General features: G+C 35.9%; 1 protein-coding gene across 1 annotated transcript in view; it reads right to left on the bottom strand.

Annotated features, from left to right (window-relative positions):
• The window catches only part of SYNE1 (spectrin repeat containing nuclear envelope protein 1), a 560,807-nt gene that overhangs the window by 275,994 nt on the left and 259,527 nt on the right, over positions 1 to 25,286 (bottom strand). Inside the window, 12 exon segments of the mRNA XM_078155071.1 lie at positions 3,593 to 3,902; positions 5,201 to 5,373; positions 6,177 to 6,468; positions 9,919 to 10,074; positions 11,714 to 11,919; positions 13,051 to 13,163; positions 14,096 to 14,303; positions 17,122 to 17,325; positions 20,085 to 20,186; positions 21,924 to 22,106; positions 22,951 to 23,109; positions 23,766 to 23,916. Of these exon segments, the coding sequence (XP_078011197.1) occupies positions 3,593 to 3,902; positions 5,201 to 5,373; positions 6,177 to 6,468; positions 9,919 to 10,074; positions 11,714 to 11,919; positions 13,051 to 13,163; positions 14,096 to 14,303; positions 17,122 to 17,325; positions 20,085 to 20,186; positions 21,924 to 22,106; positions 22,951 to 23,109; positions 23,766 to 23,916 (2,257 nt within the window).

Below are 25,286 nucleotides of genomic sequence, written 5' to 3'. Positions count from 1 at the left end.
TTTAACAATCTAGCTCCAAACTATTCTAGACTGATTTCAAGTAACTCTCCCCATATACTTTATGTCCCAGTCAAACTTGCTTGCTCTCTCCCCCACAGATGATATTCCAACTTCCTGTGTATCTTTGCATAGGTCCCCACCTAGTCATGCCTGGGATGCTCTCCTTTTTCACATCTTTAAGGATGCCTTGCTTATTTCCAGGATCATCAGTTTCAGTGTAAATATCCTCACGAAGCCTTTCCTGAAGCCGTCCAGTTGCTACTATCCCCAGAAAAATATCATTTTGCCTTTTCTTTGAGAGTGTGTGTATGTCACATACAGATCAGCTAGGTGGACAATAGATACAGCACCAGGCCTGAAATCAGGAAAACTCAGCTTCATGAGTTCAAATCTAACCTCAGACACGTACTAGCTGTGTGACCATAAGAAAGTCACTTAACCTTGTTTGCCTCAGTTCCTTCATCTGTAAAATGAACTGGAGAAGAAAATGGCAAACCACTCCACTATCTTTGCAAAGAAAACCACAAATGGGGGCATGAAGAGTCAGACACAACTGAAATGACTGAAGAAGAACAGTAAAGTATGTTCACATTTACACTGGAAGCACTTTCCAGTCCTACTATATTTGTCAATTGATATTATAGATGCAAGACACCCAGATATGTGAAGTGCTAATGAAATGCCCTAAATAAACCTGTTTATTGCACCTATATATCATTCTTTAAATGCTGGAGACTGACTTATGATGGTTAATAGTTGTCATAAATTTAGGATATGGACAAACTTCATGACATCTTTGTTGTTGTAATTTGCTAAACTTGTATATCTCAGTCACTATCTCTGTTAGCCAAACCCCCATGGAGCTACAGCTGCATAGATAATCAATCAATCAAAAGTGATTTAATGACTATCTATGCAGAAAGTGTGCCTCTCCACTCTCAGAATCTACGTATCAGAAAGCCATACAAATTCCAGGGTCATGGGATGACCCCTTCCCTTTCATTCTGTTCTTTACTCCCTTAACCAATGATTATAACTTAAGATTGAGAGTACAGATCTGGGAATATAAAGAACAGATAAAACTTGTTGCCACATGAATTAAAGAATTGGAAAGTCAAGTCTTATGGAAGATTAAGAAGTGGGAAAACTGATGTGTCATCACCAATACACATTAAAGATGGGACTTTTACTCTATTTAAGGGAAGAGTTATGACATTGCCCTGGAGTCATCTACAAACTGGACCTACGTGTTGTACCAGGGTCATGAGATGGTTTAGGGTTTGGGGAACCCCATAAAATGGGTAAAAATAACTCCAGTTACAGGAAAGCACTGAGCAAACCAAGCTCGTATTTTATGACCCATTTGTTTGTGAATCCAAGTGGTCTTCAATAAATTTGGCACCTGATATGTAAGTTTTTACTATGGATTGTCTTTTTGGTTTCTCTCTTGTTTTAAGAAGCTTGACATATATCCAGCCATTTAGAATACATTTGGTACTACATGGTGAGGAAGAGACAGAAGAGAATTATTACCTCTCCAGGCTCTGAAACCAGACTTCTGGACCTAGAACAATTTCTTCCTTTAAAAAATAATTTCTCTTTCTCTAAGTAGTTAGACAATAGAATGCAAGTTCTTTGGGGTATATTTATTTTTTTTATTTGTATCTCCAATACCTAGTGCATAGTAGGGTGCTTAATAGAAACTTTTTGAATTTAATTTAATTGTTGCAGAACAAGTTCAATTTCTCATTCCATCCTGAGCCACTGGAGGGCAAGAAAAGAACAGAATGAACATTTATGTAGCACCCACTCTGTACAAGTGCTGGTTTAAGTGCACTGGAAACATTTAGAGGATCAGTAATTGTTTACAAATGTTCTAAAAACTGTGTGATTCCTAACACCTGCCTCCTTTTATACCAAATTGCCACTGTCACTGAACAGGTGCTTTCAGGCTGGTCTCCTGAACAAAAAGCTTTGGGGGTTGAGGGACATTTTATATTTTTGTGTATTTCTTGGGCTTTTATGAGCTTCTGGAGAACAAGGACTGGTTTTGGCTTTCTTTGTTCCCCTGAACAGTTCTTGGTACATAGGATACACTTAATAAATCTTGTTGACTAACTGAATATCATGGCAAAAAGAAGAAGGAGGAGGTCAGTAAGGAAGAAGGAAAGAAAGAAAGAAGGGAGGGAGGAGAGGGAAGAAGGACTTCTGTGGTGGGTCTACTGATCACTTATCAATATTAGTAAGAGCACTAATAAAAGAATGTCATCCTAGGATGATTAAAGAGATCTGGGTGGTATTATTATTTATTATGTATTATTATTATTAATGTTAATAATGGTGATGATAATGAAAATAAATTTATATAGCCCTTTAAGGTTTGCAAAGCACTTTATAAATATTAACTTATTTCATACATGCATTATTATCCCCATTTTACAGGCAAGAAACCAAGGTAGGCAGAAGTTAAATGATTTGCCTAGGTAAGTGTTTGAAGTCAGATTTAAACTCTGTTCTTCCTGACTCCAAGGCCAGTACTCTATTGACAGCACCATCTAGCTGCTTCTCACATTAGCGCAACTCACAGAATCCTAGAAAATCTCATAGCTGGAAAGGACTCCAGAAATTACGTAGGTAAACCTTACTGCAAATGCCAACTCCTCCCTGAAGCTTTCCCTGATTTCCTCAGCTTAAAGTAGTCCCTCCTTTCTCAATTATACCAAGATAGATTGATACAGCATTTTTAAGCACTTGATTATTTGTGCCAGTCATTGTGTCAATAATATTTTATCTGGATTTCTAATCCCTATCATGCTCTGCCATGATTTATTTGTATATGTGGTACAACTCTAAGTAGACTGTAAATTCTTGGAGGGTAAGAATGATATTGCTTTTCATCTTTCTGTTCCTAGCATTGAGTATACCATCGTTCATGTGGGCATTTAGCAAATGTTTATAGAGTTGATTGAATTAACATAGCACTTGCCGTTGTTCAGTCATTTCAGTCACATTCAACTCTTCATGACCCCATCGGTGGTCTTCTTGGCAAAGACAGTAGAGCAGTTTGCCATCTCCTTCTCCAGATCATTTTACAGATGAAGAAACTTAGGCAAACAAGGTTAAATAACTTGTCCAGGGTCATACAGCTAGTAAGTGTTTGAGGATGAATTTGAACTCAGGAAGATGAATCTTCCTGATTCCAAACCCAGTGCACCTAGTTGCCCTAGTAAATATCAGAACCTAGATTTGAACTCAGAAAAATGAGTCTCCCTGATGTTAGGCTCAGCACTTTATCCACTGCTCTACCTAGTTTCCCCTACAGTTGACATAAAGAAATGGAAGAAGAGAAAGAAAACAAGCCAAAGTCAGAGCCATTCCAAAGTTTAGAAGTACAGTACAATGAAGTACATGGATAAGAACTCAGTATCATAAAAATCTTTTGCTCAAGGGATGTACTAATGGTTTTAAAACAGCTAATTTTCCACAACATTCAATCATCAAGGATTCCAGTTACAAAAGGAAGGAGGGAAGGAGGCCAAAGCTGGCAGTTATCTTTGGTTTCTTTGGTTGGTTTCTTCTTTTAAATAAATACCTTTGCAACAGTGCTGAGATCATTAAACTGTGTTCTCAGTTCCTCCTGAGAAGCTTCATTAAGTGAATCATCCTCGGTCTTCTCATAGAGCTCTATGGATTTTTCAATTACATGATGGAAGGCCCCAACATGATCATCTGCCTCTGAAACAATGGACTGAAAGTGATCCAGGAGGGAAAATTTCTCCTTCAGTCCCATCTGGGGCTGTAAGGGATGTTCCACTTTGTGATCCACTGATTCCATCCATTGCTCCAACTGGACCTTCCTCTCCATATAATCATTCCACAGAGTAATCACAGACTCCAAAGAGCTAAAATAAAAAAGTCATGTAGAGTGCAGGTTGGTTTTATTGTTAGCTTAAAATCAAATCAAATCAAATCAATCAATAAGCATTTTTATTAAGTGCTATGTGCCAGGCACTGTGCTAATTACTGGTAACACAAAGATAAGTACTGTAACACTATTATTATTGTCAAATAATGAAGAGCAAAATGAGCAGAACCAAGAGAACATTGTATACAATAACAATAGTATTGTTTTAAGAACAACTTTGAGTGAATATGCCATTCTATTACAAATACCCAAATTAACCACAAAGTTCTTATGAAGGAAGTTGCTATGTGCATCCAGAGAAATAACTTATAAATAGAAGTATGTATAGAATGATTGTACGTACATATACATATTTGTGTCTAATGGTAGCCATCTCTAGGGTGGGGGGAGGGAAGAAAAAAGACATTTACATGATAATTTTATTATATATTTAAGAGGATAGCAAATTGTACAGTATAGATTTGCAGTTTCACATGCAATATTTTTTATTATACTATGTATAGAAATGCTTGTTTTATCCCATAAATTAAAAATAAACAAATAAATGTTTAAAAAGATTAAATTCTGCATCAGTGCAATAAAAATATTGCTTCTCTGTAGAGTGATGGAACATCCCACCCACATGTCAATGATTAAAAAAAAAGCATTCATTTTTCACTGAAATTCTACCAAGTTTCACCCTGAATACCTGATAAATTAAATCCCAGGTGATCATCCTTAGTTGACAGGTAGCTCTGATATATACAGCCACTTACTTGCCTTAACTAGATGAATAGAAATATCATCCAAATGGTCCCTGCCTTGTGGGGGCACTCCTGGACATTTGCCTACTTGGTAACTTTTCTGAAAATATTGCTTTCTGGCTTTAGGATCCAGGATTGGATGTTAAGCCACTGCACTGGCATGTTTATGTTGGGAGCATGTGCCTTAATTGAATGTGGTGTCTGAGACATATAAACAACATAGCTGAGATTCAACCAAATATTATAATACCCTGTCTCACTGTGACTTTCTTTACCTCTTTTAATCCATTTTAGTGGCCCCAATTAATGTCAGTTTGGCTCCAAGGTTTCCTTTTCAACAGACAATTTTGTGCGGTAATATTATGCAATGTGCAAAGAGAGAGCCACACACTGAAAACAGCAGAGTCAGTCAGCTGCTTCTAAGGAAGTCTTCCAAAAACATGTTGATTCTAATTCATGTCATACTCAGTTAATTCCATCTTACTGAACCAAGGAATGTTGCTTTAGGAAATGCAAGAAAAAACAAAAGTACCTCTGAGCACGGACAGCAGTGATCATGACATTATCCCACACATCTGTAAGTGTGTGGAGCTGAGTCTGAATCACCTTCTGGCCTTCTTTGTTGCTACTTTTCAAGGCCTGTTCTCCTTTCCCAATGGCCATATTCAATTTCACTTCACCTTCACCTTTCATCAAAAGTATCTCCTGTAAAAAGGAAACAGATTTAAATAAACTCACAACAATGTTCAAGCACACTGTTTCTGCAGTTACACTCAAGTTCTTTATTTCATTATTCCCTTGCCTCAATGTCCATGCTTGTTCAGCAGAAAAAGGATACTATGTGATGCATCAAGCGTGGGAACAATTCAGTGGCTCCAAGATTTTATAACAGCAGTGTAGAACTCCTAAAACCTCTCACAATAAAATGATCTGCTAAGTGGATATGTGTAACTAAAACTATTAAGATAAACTATTAAACAATTATTTGAGAATTGTTTTCAAAAATAAAAGGCAAGTATAGAATGAAATCAGTTGAGGGTGGGGAGTGGGAAGCAGGAAGCTCTATTGCAGTTGGAAAATTTGGTTTTATAAAGCATCCCAGATCCTTAAACATACTCCATTTTAAAAATGCAACTGACTATATCTTCTCTCTCCTTTCATTCCCCTGAATAGCAGTTCCTTCCCTCTGATACTACTCACGTCTATCTTGCATATATCTTATTTGTACATCATTGTTTGCATGTTGTGTTGTCCGTTATAAATGTGAGCTCTTTGAGGGAAAGGACACAGCATTTAGCATAGTGCTGGGCATAGAGTAAATGCTTAATAAATGATTGCTTGCTTGTTGACTTCTCCTTCAGAATAAACACAGAAAGAATAGGATCCCAGACAATTGGCCAGTTGGCTGTGTGTGAGTGCATTTGTGTGTGTGTGTGTGGTGCGCACGCGCATGTGTGTGTGCACCCCCACGTGCACGCAATCTTCTCTACTTGTCAGGAGGTGTATACCTGGATTTGTAAGAGTCGTTTCTCTAAGATGGCTTTGCTGCCAACAGTGCTTTCTGCGGAAGCCAACTTGTCTTGCACATCTTTCACCCAGGACCACATGCCTTGAAGGGCTTCTTCCAGGGCCTGGTGTTCCTGCAGAGCTACTTGGCAAGTTCTTAATTTCTCCTTTGTAATTTTGAGTAAGTTCTGATAACCAGTGAGGAGCTGTGCAGCCAGACGTACTTCTTTTCCAACCCCGTGTCCTTCTTCACTTAAATTCTGCCCTCTCTGAGAAAGCTTATCAAGGGATTCTCTAAAAAATAGGGGGGGAAAAAAGAAATTTATAATTCAGGAATACAGGTAATTACTGTTGAAGCAGTGAAGAAGTTAATCAGACAATGAGGAAGAAAAGAAGAAAACGAGCCTTTATTAAGTGCCTGCTATGTGCCAGGGACTGTGCTAAGCCCATTACAAGTATAATGTCATTTGTTCATCACAACACTATGAGGTGGATGTCATGATTATCCTCACTTTATAGTAGAAGAAACTGAGGTAAACAGAGGTCTAAATTACTTTCCAAGGGTCATACTGCTAGTCAAGTATCTGAAGTCAGATTTGAACTAAAGTGTTTTTTATTTCAAGCCCAGCCACTCTATCTACTTCAACATCTTGCTATCATTCATCAATACTAGACACTGTGCTAAAGATAACAAGAAACATGTATTAATTGTTTACTGGGTTCCGGGCACTGTGTTAAGGTCTGGGGATTCAAAAAAAAAGGCAAAAACATGGTCCCTACCCTTGAGAAATTTATATTCTAATGGGGGAGACATGTAAATAATTATGTGCATTTAATAATAATAATAATGACAACAACAACAACAATAGCTACCTGTGAACTTAAAAGTTTATAAAACACTTTACATACATTGTTTCATTTGATCTTCACAACAACCCTGGAGGCAGATACTATTATTATTTCCATTTTACAAATGGGGAAACTGAGTCTGAGAGAAGTTAAGTGGCTTGTCCATGTTCACCCAGCTAATATGTGTCTGAGGCAGGATATGAATTCTAATCTTTACTCAAAGACTATTAACTCCACCTATGTGCTATACATAAAGACATATACAGTATAGATGGTAGTTAAAAGTCTCAGAAGGGAAGCCACTAGCAGCTGCAGGACTGGGAAAGGCTTCCTGTAGATGGGAGGGTGAGGTATTTGAGCTGAATCTCAAAGAAGGGCAGGAAAACAGAGGGGTAGAAAGGCGATGAAAGAGAGTAGTTCAGATGACACCACACATTTAAAGAATAATTAATTGTAGCCTAATTTGGTTATTTCAGAGGAAGGGATGATATATCTACATCCAGATAATACTGAGCCATCATAATTGTGCTGTCTCCTATCTGACTGTAGATATATACATAGGCTATCACTGTAAATATGTATCCATGTACAAGTATTTGCGCTGGTTAATTTGGCTGTTTAGAGTAGAGTGTTAATTAGACCAAGACTATAAGTGTTATCTTTATGGGAAACTAGGTAAGAGAAAAGAGATGGCTCAACAGAAGACATTGCTATTACTAAACAAACAAACAAAACCAAGCTAAAGTAACGAGTAGTGTGTCAATATTTACTGAACACATTTACCATGTACATAGCACTGTACTAGACTCAGCGTGGCTTAAAAGACATATACAACACAAACCCTGCTGTGAAGAATTGTGCAGTCTACTGCAGGAGATAAGGCATAATTCAAGACAAGAGAGAGATAATGTAGAAAGAGCAGAAAATCTGAGCAAACATCCTGGCTTTGCTGATTGCATATAGGTGCCCTTAGGTAAGTTACTTTGGGCCTTAGTTTTCCTCAAGCATAAAATGAAATGGTTGAACCGCATGACTTCTGAGGTCTCTTACACCTCTAATCTACAAAAGAAGAAGAAAGAGGAGCAGGAGGAGGAGGAGGAGAAGGGAGGAGGAGGAGGAGAAAGAGGAAGGAGAGGAAGAAGAGGAAAGAGAGGAAGGAGAAGGAGAGGAGGAGAAGAAGAAGAAGAAAAAGAAAAAGGAGGAGGAGGAGAGGTGTTTTTACACATGTGGAAACTGAAGCTCAGGGAGGCTGTGACTTACTCACAGCCACATAGCTAGTAAGTGTCAAAAGCAAGATTTGAACCCAGGTTAGCCTGAGTCTTAGATTTATCCATATTGACTCCCCAGTCATAAACAGTTAAATAATAAAAAATACAGAGCTAAACATAAATGAACAATAAAGGACAAAAACACCAAAAGTGCCACAAGGAAGTCTATAATTAATTGTCAAATTGTGGCAGATAGAATTGCTGTGTGTTCACAGAAAGTGGAGATAGATCACTGTGGGCCAGAATGGTCAAGTAAAAGCCCTAAGGAATAGGCAGCAGTTGGCCAAGTGGAGAAACAGGGTGGAGTCAGGGGAACCAGGGAGCAATGTATATAAGGGTCCTGGAGCAGCAATATCCAAGACATGTGGGTGCAGTGTTCAGGCTATAACCTATTTGTATGACGTGGAGAGTTTCATTTTGAGAAATAATGAGATATTTTAGAAATAGTGAGGAAATTTATGTTGGATAGATTGTAGAGAAATTAAAATGCAAGCAAAAGGAGTTTTAAAAGATTAGTCATTTTTCAAAAACAATTTCAAATGTCATATGTGTTATAATGGGAATTTCTATCACTTCTTGGCCTCAGTTTCCTCATCTCTAAAATGGGAATAATAACAGCCTTTGCCTCCCAGAGTTGTTGTGAGGATGGAATGAGATCACATATATAAAATATTTTGCAATTATTACTTTTATAATTCATTATTATTAATATTAATGAATATTAATAATACAATAAGTATATTGGTTATACTATATAACTGTTGAGCTCCCTTCCAAATTTTGAATTCTGGGATTCTGGAACTCTTTTTCATCAAACCTTTCTGGATTTCCTCATTTACATATAATCTCTTTCTCCTATGAATTATTATAAATATCTCACATATCTCTCCTATGACCTTCATACCATGTCTGGTTTTACTTGCATATATTCTTTATCATCCCTACTGGTTTTAAGCTCTTTGATGGTTATAGCGTGAAAAACATTTTGTAAACTACAAAGCACTTTTGGGGGTTAGGGATAGGGATTGCGTATGCAAATTCATTTGTAGAGGGAACTTATGGGTGAGCACATCCCTCCACCAAAGCAAATCAGCACCTTCTTTGTACCTTACAGTCTTAGAGACCGGCAAAGAGCACTGAGAGATCAAGTGACTTGCCTAGGGCCATGGCACCAATAGATGTCTCAGGTACAGCTTGAAATCAGGTCTTCTGCCTCAATCCAGCTTTCTATCTACCATGCCATGTCATCTTTCATAAATCACAATATAAATCATTATGACTGTAACTTGATATTTTTGGAGCATTTTATACTTTTCAAAGCCCATTTAATATCTCCTTAAATCCTCATAACAAACCTAAGATAGGTAGGATAGGTGTTATTATCCCCATTTTTCAGATAAGGAAACCAAGACCCTGGGAGATTAGGTTACATGCCCAAGGTTAATGAGAATCTCATAGGCAGGACAAGAACTTAGATCTCCTGATTTAACACAATCTGATGATCTTTCAACTATACCACAGTGTCATGAAGGAAATAGTGTAAAGTTCACCTGCACATTAGACACGCAACCAGATTAATAAGAAAAAAACCCTCAGTGATTGGTACAAACACATTTTTCCATTATACCTTGCAGCTAGCAGTTCCCCCAGAAACATTTCAACTTTATGAACTTCATTTTTCTTCTCAGGAATATGCTGTTTATACTCTCCAAAATTTTCTGTGCTTAATCTTTCCTCCATTTCATGAATCCACAGACTGAGTTTCTTGTGCTGATCTTCAAAACTATGATAAATAACAGCATTTTAGGAAAATAAATTATTCAATTTTTACCATTCTATTCTGCAAGATTTACTATTATATTCTGTAATGAGTTCTTAATGATGGTTTAAGTTATACAAAACAGGAAATTAAGAGTTTATACAACAATAGAGAATCACAGAATTTTAGAGTCGTAAGGGATCACAAAAACTGTCTAGTTTAACCCACACCTGTAAAGGAATTCCTACAGTAAAACAGCCAACAACTATGACCACTGCTTGAAGACCTCCAATGAAAGGAAACCCACTACCTCCTCAGGTGCCTTCTATGTGATGCTTTTGGAGAACTCTATGAAAACTAGAGAAAAGAAACTTTTAAGAACAATCCTGTCCAAGCCACAGGACCAAAGTATTTAGATTAGTCATCTAGTCAAAAGCTCTTATTTTACATATGGGGAAAGTGAGCCCCCAAGACTTGAAGCAACTTGCCCATGGCTACAAAGCTAGTAAGTACTGTAGGAGAGCTGGAATTTGAAGTCAAGTTATTTGAGTCAAAATATATCAAAAAATGAAAAGTAAAAAAGTTATATGGAAAAAATGATAAGAACCCTCTATTGTCAATATAGCAAGATCAGAAGGTTGTTCATCAAGTCAAAAGTTTGAAGACAGAAATGAAGACTTATTACCAATAAGGATGAATTTTCCAGTTATTATGCAATCTGCTAGAGGCCCAGTACCAGGAAAGACAAAAATCACTGAATGGGAACAAGGGGATGAATGAAGAGGGAGAAATGAGGGGAAGGGAAGGAGATGTAAGGAGCTGAATTTGACCTTTGAACTTTAGTGGAGAAGAAGCTACTGGAATCTCAACTTGGCTGCAGTAACCTCGGTACTACACAAGTTCCCAAAGAATCCAAGAAGCAAGTGGGGCCAATTCCCACACTGTGCCACATCAGGGCTTCTGGCATTTATTGTGACATTGGTTCTCTCCTGTGTTTTCTGATTCTAATACAAGGTAAGGGGGACTTCACATCAAGCTTAATGGAATCTGGCAGAAATATAAGGAATTTGGCACATGATGTTTGTCACCAGACTCAGTGGATATAGGCATTTATATTTTCAATCAGTGGCCAAAATGTTTATTTAAAACAAACGAAGAATAACCAACAACCCTGCAATTAATTAGGAGATTATGATTATATTTATTGAATTTATGTATTATTTATTATCATAATCCCATGTTAACTATAAAAACACACACATATACACATACAAGTAGTCTTTATGTATCTATGCCACTCAATTTGCCAGTGAAGTTAACTCCTTGCAAATAACGATTTCAGAAGCACAGAACTGTTTATTATCCTAGTATCGACCATGTCTTAAGTTCATCCCTAATTAAGCCATGGTAAACATGGATAGAATGTAAATTCTTGGAGGGCAGGTACTGGTTTGTTTTTTTTTTTTTAGCTTGTTTTTGTATTCTTAGCTCCTAGCAGAGTACTTGACTCACTGTAATAAATAAAGGTATGTTGACTGGATGAATGAAACAAACGTTTCTCTTATTTAAAATCATAATTTTGAATCTTCTTTGCTCATCCTCAATGATCCCTATCCCTTAGCCAAATGAAAATAAATTCTACACATTATTCAGTATAACTTACCTCCCCAGTTCTGTAGCACAGTCCTGAAGAGCCTGTTTATTTTTAAGGCAATCTTTCAGGAATGCTTGAAATTCTTCATTAGCTTTTGTAATCTGTTCCTCAATACTACTCACAATTTGTTTAGATAAGTAAGCATATAAATTCTGTCCTTCCTGAGTCACTGCATCAAGTTTGTTCTGGCCATCACTGATCGAGTCCAAAATGCTCTATTTAAAGAAAACAGCAAAAACAACAACAACGTATAAGATATTTCTTGGTTTCATCAAAGAAACCCGGCAAGGATAGCTCATGATTCTTTTTTCCTTTCTGGAACTCCTATGGCATACTTTGTTTCTTTCCACTAACACAAAATCTAGGATCTAGCATTGACCTGCATATGGCTTTGAGTTGCTTTTAGTTTCATTCAAGTAGTATGGTATCTCCCCTACTAGACTGTAAATTCTAAAAAAAAAAGTCTACATATTCTGCTTCTTAAACACACCCTCTCCCCCTCCCCCCTTTCTCCCGGCTCTTTCCCTGTAGTACTTTGCTCAATAGCAATGCCATACTTAGATCTGTGATCTCATCAATTCTGGAGTTCCTTTTGCTAATGCAAATTGCCAGCCATTCTTGCCCATCCAACTCTTGACCATGCCCTCCCAAAAGACTGCCACAAGGGATACTTCCAATATTATGGAAGGACTTTCTCACTTTTTTCCTAATATCAAGAAGACACCTATTGGCAGATCACTCTGGCTATCTATCTGTGATCCCTTGCTCTCTCCAGGTGATCAGTCTGTCTTCTCTTTCTGCCATTCAGTTCTTTCATGATGCCTTTAACATATGCTTCATAAATGTTGAGTTTTCTATGATTTAAAAAAATGGCCCAATATGGGCCACAGATTGAAAAAAAAATAAACTTTTGAAAAGGATAATGCTAGAATAGAAAAGAATAATGATAAAACCAAGAATCATAAATAGTGTATCTCTATACATATTCGAAATGATTTTTATTTTTCTTGCCTTCTCGATGGGCAAGAGGAGGGAAGGGGGAGGGAATTTAGAAATGGAAAAAATTAATTTAAAAACATAAAAAAGAAATAGTATATATCTCATATGGATTCTTTCATTTCTCCTTTATGTTATGCCCATCACTTCTTAAGTTAGGTAATGTAACCCCCAGTAGAAGGGGAGAAAAGAAAAAATAAGAGAAGGAGATGGGAGAAGACAGAAGCATAAAATCCACAATTATAGAGCTGGCTCTGAGATTCTATACTTCTGTGGCTCAGTTTTGACCTGGAAGCACCCCATCTCCCCAGCCTGGCAGGAAGAACTTTTGCTGACCCCGGGGCACCCACCTGTAGATTCTGTAGCTTTGCCTCTATGACTTTGCTGTCCCCAGATCTATCTGATGATTCTCTCACTGCTGCCTTCACACCAGAAAACCATGTTTGGAATGCCTGCATAGACTCTTTTGAAAGAGAACAAAGAGCAAAGATAAATATTAAAAGATGAAATAAGCTTCCAAAAATTACCACAATGAATTTAAATCCAGTGATCTTATCCTAATGAAATGTAATATTTGGCATTATAAGAACATTCTGCAATGAAAACAATAGAGATGGTTTCTATAGTCACAATTGGTATTATAATGATAGGAAATGACCATAGAAGTGTGAACAGTTTCTAGAATGAAATCCATTATTTTCTTTCACGGTTCCTTTCTATTGGAAGAAAGAAGACAACATTTTTATTGGAAAAAAAGAAAAAAGAAAAAGAAAAATGTGCCTTGAAATATATAGTAGTTATTTCTGTATATTAAGGGGAAATCTCAAGTTCTCCAAAACCAGTCGAGGAATGTTCTCATACAGTAGGGAGAGAGAACATTTCCGCTTTCTGTCATGTTTGGGCACACTGCCATTATGCTGAACTATTGGAACACAACCACAACTGTATATCCTAGAGGCAGAACTCATATTACACATCAATGGTAAATTTCTAGCTCATCTGGTGCTATAGCTTCCCTATAAATTCCCTCTATTGATTTTCCTATGGCAAATGAGACTTGCAGCATATTCCCTTGGAAATGGAGACTTCTGGCTTTAGGGAAGGAATTCCTTTCCCTGAATGAATGATGAGGAGGAGTGGAAAGAGAGTACTTTGACTTCCTCCATCAGGAGGGCATGTTTTTTTCTACCTTCTGAGGGTGAGTGGAATAACTAAGGTCATAACGAGTTGTACATGATTCATAATGCTTTTATTAAAATTTCAAAGAAATATAAAATTTCAAAAGATGCCCCTGCAACCCTTTTGCCACCTTCCGTTGGCAGTTTCTGAGGCAGTATTTGGATCAGTACCATTCCTGTGAGCTAACTGTTCCCTATAACACCCAGAATGGCTCACCAGTGAAGTGTTTTTCCAGAAAATCCTGTAGGCTGGCCTGTGTTCTGGAGCCAAGATGACTGACAGCTTCGTGCTTCTTTATTAGGAGAGTGATTGTGCTGCCCAAGGTCTCCAGCTCAGCTGAATGGTACTTGCGACATAGGCTGTTGAGATTTTCTTGTGTAGAATTGATGCTACTCTGCTGACCTTGAAGTTCTTTTTGAATTTCCTAAAGAACAAAAGTAAGCTATGAAGGCTACACACACCACACAGGAGTGAAAGTACTCTGATACATCCACATTTTTCCTTGATCCCACATATGATCTAATGTACACATATCAGCAGGTGGGAGGGCTGGCCAGGGTTAGGATTGCTGCCTGTGACAATTAAAAAATATAATAACATAACTAGCCATTCAGACTAAATTATCTCAGCCTGAAGAGCTAGTTACTTTGGCTGGTTAAAGAATTCAGTTATTGGGTGCTACCATCAGGGAACTATAGCACTCCATTTTGTGGTCACAGACTGTACTGGTAATTCCAGTCAAGTAGCTTAGAGATGTCTGTCAGAAGACATATGTACATATACATGCACACACACACACAGAGATATGTGTGTATATGTATATGTGCATATATATATGTATGTATATATATATATGTATATAACTTGCATACAACCATTGAAAGAATTTGTTTTGCTTGACTATACATATTTGTCAGAAGAATTTTATTTTTCTTTTCCAATAAGGTAGAGGGTGAGGAGGAGAAAAAATAGATTAATTTTTTTTTAATAGAAGGGTAGGGACTGCTACAGATATGGAATGCTACTTTCAGATGAAGTCCCTCCATTATTAGTTTTTCTTAATTGTTTTACAAGAGATATCTCAGGAAGTGGTAATAATCTGTAAATGTATGCAATATAAAAACAAGCACATCAATAAAAATCTTTTTACATAGCAGCTCTTTTTGTGGTGGCAAAGAACTGGAAATTGAGAGGATGCCCATCAATTAGGGAATGGCTGAGCAAGTTGTGGTATATGAATGTAACGGAATACTATTGTGCTGTAAGAAATGATGAACAGGCTGACTTCAGAAAAACCTGGAAAGACTTACATGGTCTGATGCTGAGTAAAGTGAGAAGAACCAAGAGGACTTTGTACACAATTATAGTCACATTATGTGATGACTAATATTGTTAAACTGAACCCTTCTCAGCATTACAAGGATCTAAGACATCTCCAGAGGCCTCGGGATGGAAAATGCTGTCCACATCCAAAGAAAGAACTATGGAAGTCAAATCACTCACTTATTTTTACCTTCTGTTGAGTTTTGATTCATCTTTCTGACGGTTCCTGTTATCGGTTTTAATTTTTACTTACAACTTCACTAAAGTGAAAATATGTTTAGTAGGAATGTAAATGTAAAGCCTCTATCAGATTGTGCGCTGTCTTGGGGAAGGTGGGGTGGAGGAAAGGGGAGAAAAATTTTAAACTCAAAAGCATATGGAAGTGATTGTTGATAAATCAAAATAAATTAATAAAATTTAAAAAAATAAAAAAATAAAAAAATAAAAACCTTTTTAAAAAGAGAAATAGCAACAAACACTTATTATATGCCTATTGCGTACCAGGCACAGTTCTAGGCACCATGGTGACAGAACCAACCTGAAGAAGGCTATGTTCTGTCAGGGGAGAGAACACATACAAAAGAAATACAAATTAGTTATGGGAGGGAAAAAGTATCAGCAGCTATGGCAGAGTACCATCTTTCCCTTCCCATTCGTTGTGAGACCAGCTTTAGCCAGCACAGTTATGCAAGGAGATGATGGACTTCCAATGGCGAAGACCAGAAACTTGGCTTTCACAACATTGCACTCATAAAATCATGTAGCACTTGGAAAGAGAAGGAAGAGAAGGTAAGACCTTGGCACAGTGGAGTAGAATCATTCTGGGGACCAGGTAACTCAGGGTATAACTATGTACTTGTCATTAGCATTATCTTTCTTGTATTCTATGAATGTTTCACTTGGGCTACTGGAGTGCAGTTTATGATGAGTCCTGGTTCAGCAAAGGTGGCTATTTCTGGTTTATTCCTTTAAGATTACTTCTGATCTGTCAATAGGGAAGGTTTGAGAGACATCATAGGCTGTAGACCTGGAAGTGTCTAACACTCTTATGGAATAGATGAATGTATCTAATGTACCTAAATCTGTGGCCCAGTGAGACTGAAACTTGTCCAAGTTCACACAAATCACACAATCAGGTTTTGAACCAAGGTGCTTAAACTACAAATCCAATACTCTTTCTACTATGCCAGAAACTTAATAGTTATCCCTTCCACATTGCAACTTTCCCCATTGAGATTTCACTATATCGCTGGTTGGCAGAAGAAATTAAATGGGAATTTTTAGGGAGTTTCATAGAAACCACAGATGATGCACGAAAGCCAGCAGATGACACAAAAAAGTTTAGAAACTCAGAAATGAATAAAATATATGTATAGTATTGTATAATACCAACATCTTTTATCTTTTAACATTGTAAACACCCCATAAAAGAAAAAGAAAAAAAAATTCAGACTTCTCTGGTAAAAGGGAAGACCAAAAATTTTTATGTGTGGAAGGGATAAATGTAATAAGGTGGTATGATTTAGAAGCCTGACAATAGATTTTGAAAAGCTCCAAATTTTACAAAGAATTAGTAACTATTAGCAGTCTGTAATGACTGTAATGCAGATACAGCATTGCATGTTCTCAACATTTGTCAATGGTTTATCTAATTTGTGTATTAACCTAGAGAAACCTTGAAGCTCTGACCAGAAGAACTGGGTTTTTTTTCTTTCAAGTGGCCCTTATTCTGTATGGGGTCTATGATTTCAGTAATCTCTTCTTCTGATACTCAACATTCCCATAATTCCTCAAGAGTTGGTTTATCATACTGGTTGAAATTACATAATGCAAGAACTTACAAATAGGATTAATAACAATAAGTTATTATTAAATATGATTATCAAACAAGATAGTTTAAAGATAGATTTATCACTCACCTTTACTTTTTTTAAGCTTTCACAGTTCTGAGTTTGTGCACAGTTCAATAAAGATTCTTCGGTTTTTGTAAGCCAAGTTTCAACTTCATGAATAAATTTTTCTAACTGCATTTTTTGGGCAGTAAAATCTTTCAGGGTTCCCTTTGCTATTTCAGTTACTTCTTTGGCATGCTCCAGTTTTTGCCTTAAATCTTTTTCTATAAACTAAAAGTTAAAAAAAAAAGATTGATATCAGGGTCATATGAATACACTCCTGGAGTTCTCATTCTGTTATACATTGGAATGTTCACACTTTTTTCAATGAATAGAGAAAAGATAGCTTTTAATGGATTCCTTTCATACATAAAAAAAAAATCTGGTAAATGCAGTATGTAACAAAGACAACCACAAAAGTTTTATTTGCCCTTAATTTATTTCTAGGAAAGTAGGAAATTAGTAGGAACAAAATGGAATGTTGTGTAACTGATGAAATGGGAGAAGCATGAATGGAAAAGATCATAGAAAATTTTTGTATCTAGGTCAGCCAGCCACTGGCGTCTGCAAAGTTTACCCTGAATCCAGGGAGTTCATCCAATCTAAAGTGGTTAAGTAAGTAAGAATATGGTAAGTTGCTATGGAAGCTATATAATTGAACAAGAATAAAGCAAAAAGTATCTAGAAAATTCACCAATTCAGCAAATATGTATTAAGTGCCTACTCTGTGAAGAATAGGTATTTAACACATATTTGGTGAAATGAATGCTATTACTTTGAAGTGAATTGGCATAGTTCATAGTCTGAGATGTCTACATAATCTGGAATGTGTACAAGGAAGCATAAAGGATTGAAGTTAATGAATAGTTTATGAATGGTTAATTAATGGTTAATGCATAACCCCCTAAAGCAGAGGTTCTTAAACTAGGTCTATGAATTTGCCTTTGAAATACTATGTATTTTATTTAGTGTACTTCAAAATATTTTACTGAGAAAGGATCCAGAGGCTTCCCCAGTCTGCCAAAAGGGTCCACAATACAAAAACAAAGAAACAAAAAAAACATTAAAAACCACTATCTAGAGCATGTGGTCTATGGTATCACTAACAATTGAGGCCCATCACAGGGGAATGGTCATGATGGTCTTAAAAAGCTGGTAAGTCCGAGTAATCTTTAAGGAAGATGATTAAAGATTCTTACTATGGTTCTTTAACTCTGCTGTACTTCCCAGATAATCAGACAAATCTATTAATACTTCTGTTCCCTCTATCATGCCAAAGATTGAATCCCAACAAAAATCCTAGCTTGGACTTGGTGTCTTCCAACCACTGCTCCTTCCTTGGTATCCCTTACTTTTCTTAAACATCCCAGTGCCCTTGCAAGCAGAATTCCTGACCTGATTTAAGATGTGCCATTCATTTCTTAATCTGTAGTAATAATATGGTGCAGTCATGAAAAATGGCTGCTGTGATGGCTCCATTAAGATTGCTGTTATCTTTTAAGTTTGAGAACTTCAGACCTCTCTCCCTATTTTTGCTCTGCATGGCCAGGCACTCTGGATTTAATTGGACCTTCAGAGTCTCTCACTGTGCTGGCTTATTGTCAGTATCTCCAGTAATCAGAGGAGAATATGATTCCTGATAAGGTCAGAATCCACTTATTTGTATTTTTTTTTAGTTGTTTTATAAAAATTGGGAAGGGACCTTGGTCACAAAGACCTTGATAAAATGTACCTAAACAAAATAAAGCATTAGAGGAAAAGTAATTGGAACATTGTAGTAGTGGTATGATAGTTCTGGACAATTTATAGTAAATTATCTTCAAGGCATTGCTCTGAATTTTCCATTTCATGACTTAAATGACAAATGCTGCTTCCTTTTCAGTTAGGGGAAGTCAACATGTCCCAAATATATACATAAGTTATTGCTTTTAATGTTTGAGTGGTTTTAATATAAAAGTTCAAACATCACATATACCTATTCTTGAAGGGAATAATTGCCCTCATAATCATAATCTGGTTAAAAAATTCACTAAATTTCATTTCCTAGGTGATTTCTGTGTTGCATATTTTTCAATAATTTTCTTAACTTGCAGAATAGCTTATTTTGTGATTTATAAAGGCTTTATCTTATACTGAGATTGAGAAAAAATTATTATTAAGAACCAATATCTTGAAGAGATTCATAGCTCTCCCTTTCTTCAAATTTCTGATTTTAGAAAAAAATCAGTCTCTCCAAGGTAATGAGATTGAATTAACTCTCCTAGATCTTGGTCAGACCCTGCACAACCTTGCAAGGAATTTAATCTAAGGTGGGGAAGCCCATTGTAGTCTACTCAAACTTGGGTGGAGACACATCCTTTTGTCTAGAACAGCTCAAGGCTGGGAGTGGTCTGTTATAGAGATATTTTCTCTGTCCAAGGGTGACATGATGATGGGTGACATCAGCCCCTCATTGGAAGGGTTATTAATGAGGCCAGGAGGTTACTAATAAAAGGATGGTCATTTGGCCATCTGTCTTGGACCACTTTCATGACTGTTTTTGATCTAAGAGAGATGGCCAAATGACTATCCTTTCATTAATAACTTGCTAGTTATTTTATTTATTTATTGTATTAATAAAAAAATCTGCTGGCCTTATTAATAAAATGATTAAATTACCCAGAAACTATGCCTCTCAAATAATTTTAAATATCACAAAGTCCTATCCTAATATCCCACAGTGACATTAAAATAACCCTGACTTTTCGAAGGCTATTTTTACAGATTCTTAGCATAATCTTTGACACTAGATATTGTCAACATGGCACCAACCAAATCCAAGAACTTTGATATTTTAAACCCAATGCAAGGCCCATCTTGTTTGCTTTGGGTTTTGTTTTTCTACAGATATTAACTAGTACAATGACTTGCATAAGATAATGACTCAATACATACTTTACATCACAATCATGATCGTGATCATTATCCAGCAATATTAAAAGTCATCTCACCTGAAGATCTGGAGGTGTTTCCTGATTTTTGGTCAGTCCTTTAAGATTTAAAATTTTTGAATGAAGTTCTTCCAATTTAAGTCCTTTATTTTTAACTTCACACTGCCCCCAAATAGAAAAAATACAAAAAAAAGTGTTGATAGTCATATATATATGTGTGTGTGTGTGTATATATATGTGTGTGTGTGTGTGTGTGTGTGTGTGTGTGTGTATATACATATATATACACACAAATGACTGATCACATTCTTATTTTCATATTTGTGGGAACATGTTACTTGTACTGAGTCTTGAGACTCTTTTAAACACATACATAACATTATGTCACTTTCCAAAACATTTTTCAAAGTCAATTTCTGAATAAAAAAGAAAAGCCATTATGAGTCTGGAAAAGCTGTTGCTATTAGCTTCCACTTAATGGAATATAAAGCAGTCCATGGACTTTTTGGTTTTTTATTATAGAAAAGAAATCTCTGGGAAAAAATAAATTCAAACCAAAATTCTTAATTCAATGGAGACTTTAAATACCATAGTTCATTACAGCAGCCTCATTAAATTCTCAGAGTAGTATTTCATTTTCAAAACATAACCATATGTAATTCATACATCATTTAAATATGCTACATGTAACAAATATTTATTTTTATGGAAGTGAAATCTAATTAGAAAATTGTCATACTTCATCATGTTGTACATTTAAGTGCAAATATATTTTAAAAATACAGGATGAGCAAAGGCTAAGGGTTAAAATTCTTCAAGCCTGCTGCTTCTTATAGAATAAATTAGACACTTTAAAATGTAAAGTAATTATTTTGGGTCAGGAAAGACCCATTCTTAAAGCCTGAATAATATGTTGGAATTCCATATAAATTTAGCAATTTCCCTATAGCCAGACTCCCAAGAAGTAGTTCACTTATCTCATTAGATATAAAAGTGCTGAATAGAAACTGCAGATTAAGGCTCAATATAAGTAAAGGCTTATTAATAATTCAACCTATCTGTGAGTAGAATAGTTTGCAAAGGGAATAAAGGCTTTGCTTTCCTTAAGTTCTTCAGGTAAAGCCTAATTGATCACTTGCCAGGATGTTGGAGAGGCGAATGATTGTTCAAGAATGAGTTGGTTCTATGATAGGGTTAGCTGAACATGAGACCCAGTTTGAGTCAATTATTCCCTTGGAGAAGCTTGAGTTTTTAAAGAAATACACAATATTTTTTAGGTCCTTTCAAGTACCTTCATATATAGTTCTTCAATATCTTAATACTGTGGATTATTGAGAAAAGTTAGGCTTATGATTAAGATTTACAATTATTTGTATTTGTGATGTTTCCCTCAAAATTTCATAGCTTTAAGAAGACCATGTGACTGACTATCATAAGACTTTTCTAATCTTGCTCAATGCATAATTTATCTTGGGATCAAACATAGCTAGCAACTTTCTGTAGCTCTCTTTTCCCTTTTATTCATGTTTTCCATCTTAAGAAGAAATGCGGGGTCAGCTAGGTGGCTCACTGGATAGAGTACTGGCCTTGGATTCAGGAGAACCTGAGTTCAAATCCAGCCTCAGATACATAATACTTACTAGCTGTGTAACTTTGGGTAAGTCACTTAACCCCATTGCCTAGCCAAAATAGAAAGAAATGCATATAGAAAGATGCAACAAAAAAGATGGATAACTGCTTTTGTCACAAATATAGTCAATGCAGTGACATTGAGTTTAGAAAAAGTCCTGGAATGGCCATGGTATCCTTGGGTAAGTGGTAGATTATCAAGAGGAAAGAAAAAGAGGTCACTTTTCATATTCCTTTCATAGTCCACATGAACAAGTTAGACTCACTGACCTCAAATTCCTTAAGGAATGCTTCTGTTTTGAGGCTACTACTGAGGTTGCTAATATTTTCTGTCAGCTGTGGTATGGAGCTGTTTGACCAGCCATCAATTTCATCTCTAGCTGCAAGCACATCTTCCCAAAGAGACAGGCTTATGGTAAGTCTATCCATGTTCTCCTCAATTTTCTCTGAAATCTAAGAGAAACAAGAAAATGTGTTGTCAGTAAATAAGTGGTGGCACCACCGAAAATTCCTTGCAAATAAGTCCCAAAACAGATGGCTCTCTAGTCCTCAATTATTTTCTTATTTATAAATAAAAATATTTAAAACTTGCCCAGACAAATTAATAAATAAAAAGCACAGAAATCAATCCTAGCTCTCACAGAAATGGGCCACATGCTTAAATTTCATGCACTATATATGAACAAATCTTTAAATGAAGTATTACTATGCTAACAACGAAAGAATGACAACATGTATAGAAAACTGGCCTCTTATTCAGAACTACTTAATTTCAAGCTGTGCCTCTGATTTGGCTTTATTTGAGATATATATCTATATATATCTATATATATATATCTATATACATATATATCTATATATATATATATACATACACACACACATATATATATACATATACATATACACATATATATACATATATACACACACACATATATGTACACACACATATATGTACACACACATATATGTGTGTATATGTATATATGTATACATATATAAGTGTGTATGTGTATATATATATGTGTATATGAATGCATATTATTTAAGGGGAAGATAAGTTTAGAAAGTCACTTAATCATCTTTGTGTTCTAGGTGCCAATCTGTATTGGTGGCTAGTTTGCTCACATGGGAAATTACAGATCCAGTCCCTATCCTTATACTAAGAAGAATCTGCTTCTTTGGGGGTATTTTAGATTTTTACCCTAATATTATCCACTGTATGGTAGACTTAGCTATGAGGAAAAATTAATGTTTAGCAGTATTAATACAAAGAAAAAGTGACTGTCCTTACATCTAGCCATCTATCCACAGTGCTATCCATGTCTGTTTTCACCAGAATGAAATCACTGCTTTGAGTTCTTTTCAGTTCAGATATCAAGTGTTTTCCTTTACTTGTAAAGTCATCCAGTTCCTTTTGCTTCCCATTCATCTCAGTCTTGACAGTTTCATGCTGTGGAAATAAACAATTCTTTCATTTAATAAAGTAACCAGTAATTAAAAATACATTATCTGTGAAAATATGTTTAATGGGTATGTAAATGTAAAGCCTATGTCAGATTGTGAACCGTCTTGGGGAGGGTAGGGGGGGAGAAAAAGGGAGAAAAAATTTTCAACTCAAAAGCATATGAAAAAAATAAAAAAAATTAAATTAAGAAAGATAAAAAACCACATCCTTCTACATATGCATATATATTTTATGTATGCATGTGTGCATATGCATGTGTGTGTGTGTGTGTGTGTGTGTGTGTGTGTGTGTGTGTGTGCATGTATTGCTCACTAACACCTGTCTCTAAGAGCTCCAGGCCAAGCTTGGCTTCATAAAGAGAGGCTAATAATCCCAATGAGATTTATCAAGTGTCTAACAACCCACTTACACCCACACAGTAGGATTATGGTCATTACAAATGACCTCTTGAGGGGCTCTCTGAAAATCTAGAACACAATCTTTTCTAGAACAAAGTAGACATGGAGTTCTGTAGAGCCCAGCATTTCTAACATACAGGAGAATGTCCCAACCAAATAAGCCCTTTATGACCAAAAACATAAATCTATGACCAAAAACATAAATCTATTTCAATAAAAATCAAGCATTGGTCAAGTTATCACCTTAGATAAGGCCCATCTAATGTCCTCCTGATCCTTTACAGTAGATCTGGTCATAGTTACATTGCTGGCATTCTCTAGGACTTTATATACCACTGACTTCAAATTCTGATATTCTCTCATCAAATCAATAAGTCCACAGCACTGACCTTGACTGAAATGGTAACAGAGAAAAAAAAAAGAATTAGAAGAGTATCACTTTTCAGGGAAGACAGCACAAGGGAACTACTCCTTTAGGTTTAATCTAACGAAACCTGTCTCAGATTTATCAAAGGGAACAGTTTGGAGACTTAATGAAAACCATAACTTTGTTTCTGCCTTCAGCTCCTACAGTCATAGTGATGCTCTTCATTCACATTTAATTGGCTTAAAATATTTACCTTGAATGACGATTGCATACCTTTTACTAAAACTCTCTGCTTCTCTGCTATAGTGAGGGGACTGAGGGGTTCAGAATAGCACATATACCATCCAAATTTTTTAAATTTGTTTTGCTGACCTTTATTCCCCTTACATTTTTTATTCTTTATTATTTTCTCTAGAAAGTGAAAGTGGAGGAATATGGGAAATGTAGGTAATGTAAAAACAAAATATTGTAAACAGACTTGGACCCTAAAGTCTAGGGGAAAGGAAAGGGAGAATATATGTAAATGTGTATGTAAACACATACATATATGTATCCCTATGTATATATGAATGCTTAATATTCTTCATGGAAATTACTTTGAATTTTATATTTAATAACCCTCACTTTTATTTTTCTTTATTAAGCCCCACAAAAGAGAGAGGGAAGGAGGCTAAGAGGGAGAGAAGAGGAAAAAGGGAGGGATAACATACATATCATATATAATATATATGTATGTGTATATATATCATATATACATGTATGTGTATATATATGTGTATGTATATATATATATATATCTGTGACATCTAATTTATGAAATAGAGAACAGAAAAATGAAATTAAAAAACTACTATTCAAGAAGCATCCAAATGAAAAAAAAACATTAAAAATAAAGCGATCTCTTAAGTGTTTTGATCTTCAAGGATTGAACTAATTTTATTATATTATTGTCTCTCTTACTACATGTGCTAATACTACATTTTATCTTTAGTAACAGTCTGGCTCTAAAATGGAGCTTGGCAACTTATGATACATGGTCAGAGGTGTCATGCAGGAAATTTCAAATAAAACATATGCTGGTTCCTGCCATCTTGTTTCCCTTCCCACTATTATTGTTTGTTAGAACTGTTTCTCCCACATTGTACACTGTAACAGTAATATTGTATAATGATCAACTGCAAATGATTTGGCTATTTTCAGCAATACGATGATCCAAGATAATCCCAAAAGACTCATGATGAAAAATATTATCCTTCTCCAGAGAAAGAACTGATGGCATCTGAATGCAGACTGAAGCTTTCTTTCTTTGCTTTTTTTCTTTCCTTCCTTCCTTCCTTCCTTCCTTCCTTCCTTCCTTCCTTCCTTCCTTCCTTCCTTCCTTCCTTCCTTCCTTCCTT

The sequence above is a fragment of the Phascolarctos cinereus genome, unplaced genomic scaffold (genome assembly GCF_003287225.1).
Source record: "Phascolarctos cinereus isolate Bilbo 61053 unplaced genomic scaffold, phaCin_HiC Scaffold_5;HRSCAF=322, whole genome shotgun sequence".
Classification (NCBI taxonomy): Eukaryota; Metazoa; Chordata; class Mammalia; order Diprotodontia; family Phascolarctidae; genus Phascolarctos; species Phascolarctos cinereus.
Note: the sequence above shows the minus strand (reverse complement) of the source record. Positions and strands in the feature narration are given on the sequence as shown.